The sequence below is a fragment of the Varroa jacobsoni genome, unplaced genomic scaffold, assembly GCF_002532875.2.
Source record: "Varroa jacobsoni isolate VJ856 unplaced genomic scaffold, vjacob_1.0 scaffold_226, whole genome shotgun sequence".
Classification (NCBI taxonomy): Eukaryota; Metazoa; Arthropoda; class Arachnida; order Mesostigmata; family Varroidae; genus Varroa; species Varroa jacobsoni.
Window position 1 is genome coordinate 97,590 of NW_019213128.1, and position 10,163 is coordinate 107,752.

General features: G+C 39.8%; 1 protein-coding gene and 1 long non-coding RNA gene across 6 annotated transcripts in view; one reads left to right on the top strand and one right to left on the bottom strand.

Annotated features, from left to right (window-relative positions):
• Window positions 1-2,563, bottom strand: part of BBS8 (tetratricopeptide repeat protein 8) — a 14,762-nt gene extending 12,199 nt beyond the window's left edge. For 3 of the 4 annotated variants that reach the window (XM_022855704.2, XM_022855703.2, XM_022855705.2), the window contains exons 1-2: window positions 770-1,789; window positions 243-386 (exon numbers count right to left, since the gene is read on the bottom strand). In XM_022855704.2, coding sequence (XP_022711439.1) covers window positions 243-386; window positions 770-921 — 296 coding nt within the window. In that variant the 5' untranslated portion in view covers window positions 922-1,789. Of the gene's footprint in view, window positions 1-242; window positions 387-769; window positions 1,790-2,474 lie in introns of those variants that run through there. The other variant, XM_022855702.1, reaches the window with a different exon arrangement.
• Window positions 1-2,866, top strand: part of LOC111273773 (uncharacterized) — a 9,359-nt gene extending 6,493 nt beyond the window's left edge. The window contains exons 2-3 of one of the 2 annotated variants that reach the window (XR_002688024.2): window positions 230-367; window positions 1,785-2,866. This is a non-coding gene — a long non-coding RNA (uncharacterized LOC111273773). The remainder of the gene's footprint in view (window positions 1-229; window positions 368-1,784) is intronic. The other variant, XR_015316073.1, reaches the window with a different exon arrangement.
• Window positions 2,867-10,163: the final 7,297 nt, after the last annotated feature.

A 10,163-nucleotide genomic window follows, 5' to 3' on the forward strand; every position in this document is an offset into this window, starting at 1 on the left:
CGATATATATAGTATATATACTGAGATTAAAGGGTTACAGAGATCCGGAAGTATTTTCAGTTCTGCAAATTCGTCCTTTGACGGTAAAATTTATCTTGATGTTGGTCTGCCAGCTCGAGATTGTGCTCGTCTACAAGCACAGCACACATAAGAACAAAGCTGACATCGGTCATAACCAATTATTAATTACGTATTATATGATGTGTCCCATGGTGCTTATACCTTTCAGTTGCATGGCCTACCTCATCAATGGGTTAGCTCCTTGGGCAGAAGATGATGTCCTGAGGGATGTACCAGGACGAGCTACCTGTGCGATAGCGTTGTCATCCAAGAGGATTTCGGCGATACCCTCTTCCTCGATCTCTAGGTCATCGACGTGAACCATTCTGAAAAAAATCGTGTTCGGATTGACTAGGCAACAGTATATTTAAAACGAAAACAAATCGTGTATTACAAATGAGCGTCGAGTTTGAACATAATCGCTCGTAAAGGTTATTTGTATCCTGACCCAATATATATATATAGCAGAAATTAGTACACAGTCGGCATTACCGGCTGGTAAGCCCATATATAAGCTTAAAAAGTTCAACCCAAAAGAAGTTTTTCACAGTATATAAAATTTAATCAACTATAATAAGTTGATTAAATTAATGGTGGCCCCGAATAAAAATACTCTATAATAAGAGTATTTTTATTCGGGGCCACCATAGCACTCTTGAATAAGATGACATCTATCATGCCTGAGCTACTCAGTCTAAGAACACTGCACCTTGTTAGTGCCATGGCTTTGAGAGCCCATGCCGCTTGGTCACATGGGTTCTTCTCGAAAGCTTTCTCACAGCATTCAACACATTTGTCGAACTTGAGTTGGCGATAATAGTACAATGCGCGACACAGCGGGTCCACTTCGACTGACGTCATTGTATGCCCTTATTTTTGTACCACTTGCGACGGTATGCCCTGAAAAAAGTCCAGCGTTAGTTTTCAACGATTTACATTAGCGATACTGAATAATGTCATCCACTTTAGCAAGACCAATTAAATATCACTTTGTTAAGACTGGATTAATGAACTGGCAAAATCATAAGGAATGTTAGAGGTTGAATTAATTGTTTTGAAATTAAGGGAAACAAGTGGCCGTGAATACGAACATGTCATGCTTGTTTATAACGTATGAAACAAACCCATAAAGCTGTACCAATTTTTCATGTATCGTTGACAATTTATTTTACCAAAGACACTTGCTACTAAAGCTATAAACAATTATTATTTACTATAGTTTTTACTCAATGTTATATCACCATCTTCACGGAAGCGGCATCCACAACGTCGATATATTGACCCGTGTACATATTTATGCTGTTCGACAAATTAAATGATTTTTCGATAAAAAGACTGGGCAGTGATGGCGCAAAGTTGGAGCTAGATGACGTCTGCTGGAGGACACCTTGGCCAGAAAGTGTACTATTTTATTTTAGAGGGTTATATAAGATGAGTGCGAAGAAGACCCTGTCGCAATGGGTAGACGTCTCTGACAGATTCAAAAGTTTCTGAATGGATAGCTGTTTTTTTCTCTCAGTTCAACAGGGTCGCCTGAGCAAAAATGATTTCGAACTGATCCTGGCAGCAATGATCATCTCAGCAGTAATTTGCATTTGGTGGCTACGCTTCAATAGTAACAAATATCCAAAGGTTCAATCTATTATCTCGAGATTAACGTCAACACTACATAGTTGCCTTAGAAGCTCTATGCATGACACTTAACAAAGTTATTTCTCTTGCAGGGTATCCACCTTATAGCCGTACGAAAAAACCCATCTAGTTATTGATCTGACTGTATGCCGATACGAGCTACAACAGCCGGACCCATGAGGCACCCAAGCTTCGAACTGTTTGCCGTGGATCTCGGTACACGGACAGATTGGGAAGTTTCTCGCTATGCTTGAAATGTTGTCAGCCTCCTCTGCCAAAAAGTATGGGTTTACAGAGGCCGCTGCGAAAAACGTTCTTCGCAGCCAGTCGTGGAAGTCAATCGCTGCTCTAAAAAAGTGCGCCACTTTGCGTTTAGCACCTGACGCGGCACACGGTAATTGCGTCGGCCGTCTGTGTTGGCCTTCTTTTTGCATAGGTGCGAACAGTGACATGTTCGCTCCTATGCAAAAAGCTGCTCTGGCTTTGCATTTTCTTTCCAACGAAACCGTAGCACACGGATAGCCACAATTCCATTGTGACTGCGTGCGGAAATGAATCACCTCTTTAACACTTAGAGAACTCCTATTGCCTTAGAATTGAGCTAAATCAACCAAAGAAGGGAAAAACATTACTACGGAAATATGAGTTTAATACATATGTAGAAGTTTCCTGCTTATGTTAGCCTTTAATATCTGCGAATCATATAACATCATAACTCGTATGTACAGCTTATATGGTATACACTTTCGATTCTCACAGTCCATTTGTTAGCGTTTCCTTACCTAGACAACGCCGATTCAACCGTGAATAAAAGTATTATGTAAAGAAGCACAATCGTACTGGTGATAGCGGCATGCCAGTTGATATTTACTCAGCTATAGTTGTTGTCGGTGAATAGTGGAGCTCTGCCACTGGCCGGGGGTGAGGCAAATGCGTCACTATGGAAACATATAATACATCGGCATCCGGCCATACCGCACGCCTATCAGTGTAGCTATAAATCGTACAACGTAAGCGTTTGATGTTGATAAATAGGAATTTAGTGAAGTTTCAATAGGCGAACGTGGAGCTGGCACTTTAAGGTACCATTGATTTTGATAGCTGTAACCAATGAAACCGTATAAGCGACCGTCGCAGAGAATAAACTAGGCACTACTTCTACTTTCAACGAAAACTGTTTCCTACTTTCGTTGATTAATGTGATAATCGTCTCTTTTATTAAATTAGCGCTTCATTACTTGATTGGAAGTGATGATTAGTATACTATGGATCAGTTTTTTTATCGCCTAAGCAAATAGTGATTGACCTATGACTATATAGGTGTAATGTCAGATCATCTAAACCAAATTACATAGTTGCACATGCACACAAATACATCAGATCTAAAAGCCAGTTTCTTTAGTTGCACATATATACTGGTACATTCGTATGCGTATGTGTGACTAAGTACAAAACGTTCAGGTGTATATTCAGTTTCAAGCCTGTGTCATCCAGAAAAAGCTTAGCACCTTCCACCGCCTTTACTTTGTTGTAAAACCCTAAAGCGTAAATGAAAATCCATGTAAATAGTTATGAACTTAATTTATATATATATATATATATATATATATATATAAATTGATTGAAAATAAAACGACCAATCGTATGGCTAATTCTAAGTGTGATACATTCTGTAGACCATTAGAGACAGTTTGTATATATGTATCTATATTTACATTTGATTTTTTGTACGCGATGTCAATACACTCATATAAATGCTATATATTTTTATCATTATTCTTGATGTTTCATATACAATATATGTTATTAAAATAACCTACGTACAATGTGGACATTCATTTCCAATGTTTCCAACGGTTTTGTATTCCTTTTGCAACCGCGGGCAGGCAATGTCCACTTGGTGCTATTTAAGGTGTCGCTGACAGCGCCGCCTGCTGGAGCTTTACTGTGCTATACTTTCACGATATAAACGACCATTTCGCATTCAAAATTCGTTATTTAACTTTTGATTTCGCTACAAAATTAAATATTTGTTAACGTGATTTGAGCAAGCGGTGCATTGTTTCTACCACAGGACGAGGAGGCCATGTTTGTTGAAGAGTGATGCTCTGTTCAGTGACGATGTGCTATTTTCTCGAAGAGATAAATCGTTCTGTAGGGGCCGAAAATGTCATTTCCGTTATTTTTGCGGAGATGGCCTAATCATGACGTGAGAGTGAACATTAAAAGATTTCTAGGTTGACATGGTAAAGCTGTCGCACCTAACTCAAGATCTTTCGTGACAATTCAGCAGAAGTGCCACATAACCATATCCACCTCAAGGAATCTGGACCGTCATTAACCGTTTTTCTGTCTCACCATGGGATGCGTAGCCGTAGATTAAACAAGGACTGTCATGGATCACGTCTGGATGGGTAGCGGGGGCTTGGGCGAAAAAAATGTGTAGCTTCAAGAGTAGAGGCCGTGTCATCCATGTACTGATCCACGGCTATTCTATACATAATTTTTATTGCTGTACAAGCAATAACGTCAGAGCAGTGATTTTGTCCTAATAAGGGATACGAGTCCCAATAAGGGAACTCGTGGGATTTTTTGTAGGATACTCATGGATATCCCCATATGTCGTAGTGACGGGAAAAAAAAGATATTTTCGGTCGTCTCGTAAGACAGTGAAGTCAGTTAATGCCTTAATGCTGAGAATGCTCGAAAGTTGAATATTTCGTGAAAAGTTTTCTCTCAATGGTTGCGACAAAACCAGTGTCCGACCCATTGCTTATGTCAAATATATAGAATCATTAACTTTAAAATTTCTATTTTGAAAACTCAAACTATATTGGAAACTCATTGAACGTTATGACGAACTTACTCCCGAAAGTATCGGCGAAGTAGGATGGCAATTTGGCAACAACTCTCTGTTTACTGCAGGTATACCATGTCGGAGCAGGCAGTATCTACGTACCCTTGCTTCGTTGCGCTTACTGTTGTGAGATTACTAAGTCATGAGTCAAGTAACCAAAACTAATAATCGCTTTCCTATAATATAATTTTACAAGGTGACCTCGCTGCATTATTTCGAATTGTCCATCAAGTAAATATATTGTAGTACTTATTTATAGGGCCGAATGCTTTGCTAAACATATGAACACGATTACCATTAATGATCCTGGTTAATCCCCATATCCATGGTTCTACTGTAGAACCTTCGCGGATAAATCATCGGTGGAAAACAAAGGGTGTAATGTATAGTTCTAACAAAGTTCTTGGAAGATTTTCAATAGGTCGATTTATTCGATGGGTCAGAAGGGTAATTACGACTAAGTGAGTTAGCAAGTATGACCGAACAGGTTTCAACCCTAACAATGATAAACATCAGCAGACGGGAACTTGCAAGGTCAACGTCTCTACGAGAAATTAGGAGAATTATTTATTTTAAAAAGTGTTCTTGCACCCCGCTAGGTACTTAACCGGCACACAGATAGCGTTACACCATAACGAGGGGTCACCTGAGTTCGGCTAAGCAATTCGTTCTATTAAAAAGGAATCTGGTTGTCTTGGTCGTCCACTTTGGAGTTCCCTTCAAATAATTCAACATGACTTATGTTGGCGCTCATATGTCCTCCTTGAAGCTCTCGCAAAGCGTATCGATGTTATCAAAAGTGACCTCGGAAGACTTGCGGGGTCATCGTTAAACCTTTGCGTTTAACGTTTTAGCATAACGTTAGGCGTTTGAAAATGTTTCTTTGCAAACAAAAAGATCACGCTTGCTTCCGGCGCGGCAGGGATACCTCAGTTGTTCATACTAAGGGAATCATTGCCTTCGATGAACTAGCAAAATGGAATAGACCTGTTAGACTCAATCTGAAGGATGTAGGTCGTAGCCTTCACGATCACTACGACATCGGTACATCGATGATAATTTTTCCCAGACGAAAAGGTTATGTTGATTTTAATGTAAGTGATCTATTGAAACTCTTCGTAAAGTCCAAGGGTACACAGCGACCACTCTCTAACATTTCTTCAAAGCCATAACACGTTGTATTCCACCTGTCTCATAACACACTCCTGTAAACCGGGTTTGGAATCTTCGCCCACATTGCGGGCTCTGCCCATGTGTCTGCCCATGTGGGAAGTTGCAACAATGTCAACAAAAAGGTCATTACAAGTATTTCTACAAAAGTAACAGTGGATGCACACTACGGTCAAAAGGTGCAGTCTCTTTAATACCTATTGCACTTGGCTTTCAGGCCTCGGTATCGATACTGTCCTGAGAATTTATTTGAATGTACTAAATAAAAAACGTAACGAACAGATGGCTTGCGTCATGATCCCTTCGCTGTTGTTGGTGTGTTATCGGCGTCGACAACCTCTCTATATGCAAGCGTTATGCCCCACCTGTAACCGGACCTATGAGTGCCACAGTAGCAGCAATTGTTTGCAGCATTTGCTTTCTGATTGTACGATAGACTACTTCATTTTTAATAGCTAACTCGACCGATCGGAGATAGTGGGCAAAGCATACTTGTGATGCCTTCTGGGCTGAGGCAGCTATTTCTTAATACAGAATGGAAGATCTCTCATTGGGTGTCTCATAACGAAATTGTTGGTAGACTAGATAAATTATAGTAACTCCTTGTGAACACCAAAAATGGTGTGACGAAACCGAAGGACGAGGGCATTACAAGTATGTTTTGCCCACTATCTTCAATTGGTCGAGTTAGCTATTAATAATGAACTAGTCTATCGTACAATCAGGAAGCAAATGTGCAGGACAAGCGTAAACGTGAAATTTCCCTTGCGATAGTGAGGCCCACGTCAAAACATCGTATAGCTTACTACATAATCAATTTACTCCAAATAAAATCAGTAAATTTCTCCTTACCATACATGGTAACGGTATATAGGCCTACATGCATATCTTAGAATTAATGTTATGCTATCTTTTGTTAGCTAGTTATTGTTGAGAATAATCAATTTTCTTATTACCGATATATATATTTCACATGCAAGTCTTCACATATTAAGCAGTAGATGTATAATTTATAATGGGTATATATATCCATTTATATGTAGCACTTCGCTTATTTAGATATACATATATTGTAAAAAAATGAGCATAAATATTCTGACGTATAAACAGAGACCGGCTGTTTTTGCTTTCTTACATTAAAAGTTATTTTTTACGTATAATTACGTTTGTGTGCCAAAGAGGCCGCAAAGTAAGCTACAAATCGATCCTGATAATTACTGAAGAGAAGCGTAAAAAAAATAGGCCGAAAGCAGCCTGCGATCCTAACTGGCAGAAGACCGCAGCACATCAAATACCCAGGCAAGCACATATTTTTAGTAATTAAATTGATTTCTTTGATCAATAACCTTCAACAGGTCAATGACCCAGGGCTGAGTCATGTAATCCATCGCAAATGGTAGCATATCGATTCGAGGTGGCCTTAAGGAAGCGGCACGTTGATCAGCTTTTAATTCCTTGACTTGTTTTCTATATGCGCCATTTCGCTTTTGAATAGAATGGCGAGCGGAGGAAGAAGTTCAATGTGGTCTGGGTCCAATCATTTGGTAAAGTGTGTAAATTTTTCAGCGCTTTTATGCGGGTAATTGTCGGTCATTTTGTCATGAATTAACTAATATCACCAAAGCATTTCTTATAAACCCTTTTTCCTGGTACCTCCCACTTTGTGAAATAACCTTATATTTTTTGTTACGTATATTATTGTGGGACGATAATATGTGATATTGGTATTGCAAGCTGATAGTTTTACCCTAGTTATGAAGTATTAAAAAAAAACTTGATCCTTGTAGGTGTTGTAGGTCACATAATTGCCATTGTCGAGTGGTATAAACAATATCGGCGTGCGCTTTTGCTTTGATTTTATTTTGTAATGCTCTTGTGACTGCCAAATTTCTCTACTTTTTGATTCAAGCCACTGTTTATGTTTATTTACTAGCATAACTTAATGGAATGATAGCGTGACTCGCGTTGAATACATTAATATTAATTACTAGTTTTATTATAACTCGATAAGCTGGAAGACAGTGCTAAACGCGGCAAGGAATATACCAGTACCTGTGACAGGCTATAGAAAGCTACTTTACTAGCACGGCAACCAGCACGGGTTTGACGACGTGACGGAAGAGCGACCTATTCTACAATGCATTGCGTACAATGGCGTGCTGGACTTTACAATGACAGAAGACGTCCACACTATCGCCTGTGTAGATGACCTGGCGGTGGTGGCAAGGAAGGTGCAGGACGTCAAGCACATCGAATGGATAAGGGAACATCGACTAGACCTGGCCCCGAAGGTGTCCGAGGCCGTACTTCTAGTAGCTCGCAATGAGGCCAGAAACATAGATATTTTTCTAAATGGCCACGGGATCGCCGTCAAAAAAGGGGCCAAATGCTCTAGAGTGATACTAAATAGAAGCTAAATCTTCAGTCCGCATGTCAAACATACCGCAGAAAAGATTATGCCACATACGAAAGGACCAGCGAAAACAGAGAAAAGGTTGTTCGCAGCCATCCCGAAGTATCGTCAAATACGTGACACCAACTTAGGCTGATGCAGCACTTAACACTGACAATTTCCGCAAAACCCTTACTTGCGTCGAAAAGCAGCTCGTGGTTTGCGGGCAATATCGATAGAGGCCGCCCTCGTGCTACATGTACTCTTCCGTGGCGACTCACGATCCGCGAACTGAAAGGAGAGGCAGGGTCTACAAGGAAGCCCATTCTTAACAGCTAGAATACGGAGTGGTCAGGCAATTCGGCCGAGGAAGAGACCGCCGATATATTAAAAGCCCCCGAGCATCGGACTAGAAGGTTTACTAGAGACATCGGGAGGTATGTAGCAAGAGAATAAAGGGACTTACGTAAGTACTCAGCGGCCGTGGCTGCTTCGACAGTTACCTGACAAGGACCTTCGAACCCGGCATGCGTCTCTTGTGACATACGAGTAAATATTACGGCGAAGCATACCTTATTCTAGCGCGAGAAATTCAAAAACAGCGGAATCGAAATGAAAAGCAGCTTCAAAAAAACCTCTCAGTGTACAGCCTTATGCCAGCTATGCTGGACAGTGAAAAGTTGTAAACCTTTACATGTTAGGAAGCTTACGGAAAATTTTAATAAAATACAGGTAGACACCCGTAAAAAAAATTGCGTCTGAAAAACCTTTTGGCACTTCTAAGAAAGCAAAACTGCACGTGCACACGTTATTATGGTACTTCACATACAGCTGTGAGTAGAGGCTACCGCACAATCTTCCAGCTATTGGTTTAAAAGCAAGTTGCGATCGAAGGAAGTCGCGCAATATGGGTCCAACATTAGGGCCTTTCATTAAAGTCGAATTATCTACCGTACTTCTACAGCATATACACAAAATAGAAATAGTTAAACAAAGGAAAACCCTGCGAGTATCCAGGATTATCAAACTCTATCATATTTAGCATATATATTAGTTCATTATGAAAACACATATAAACATATATATCATATATTGGTGGAGAGGGTGAACAGGATAAGGAACAGGACTTGTTGGAAAACGCTTTTGCGAATGTATCGTTAACGAGTGCCTTCAGATGAATGCGAACACGATGTCATGTCAAATAGGCAATCAGAACAGTAATATTTGCGTCAGATTCTAAAAGAGAACACGGAATATTTCGCCAAGGACGGGAACTTTTGGGGGTTACGAGAGGACTACCGATCACACATTTTGCGTTTGGGCTTACATTAATATGAATGAGTTTCAAAGGAACAAGCCTCTGAAGTGATGTGATGATCGCACAGCAAATATATAGGTTTAGAAATCCTATATATTCGTATTCCCAAAGCAGAAACGCAAAGGTTATTCTAAGTGGTAATTTCAAACGCTGACAAGCAATGCTTGGTCTATATGCAGTAAATCGTAAACGCCACTATTTTTTGCTATAATTAGATAAACAAAAAAAAAGGACTTGTTTTCTCAGAATTCCGTTGACTAACGTTGGTTATCGGCTCAGCATCAGAAAAAGAAGATATTATAAATTTACAATAATAAATAATGCACACTCAATATAGTACGCCTATTGACGTATCTGCCTATTCTTTGCTGAATGGTTGGCTGGGCAGCCAAATTTTGCCTATAATTGGCAAACCTGCTCATTTTCATTATACCTGTGTTCTAAAAAAAAGCTGAGTAAAAAAAAAACAGAGTTATGTAAAATTCTCCACAAGTTCCCTGATTTGTAAATGCATACTGCCAGAAGCATGCACATCCATCCGTGCCCTTGTATTTTGGTTCCACGTAGCATAGAACCTAATCGCCCTTTATCAATCCTACTCCTAAACTATTTCGTAATATACTTCGTTTTATTTGATTTCTAATGAGGAAGACCATAGACAAGCAACGCTCATAGCGGTAAGTAGCTAAAGTTCGTGACACGAAAATGCGGTCAAGCCGAATGTGACCCATTAA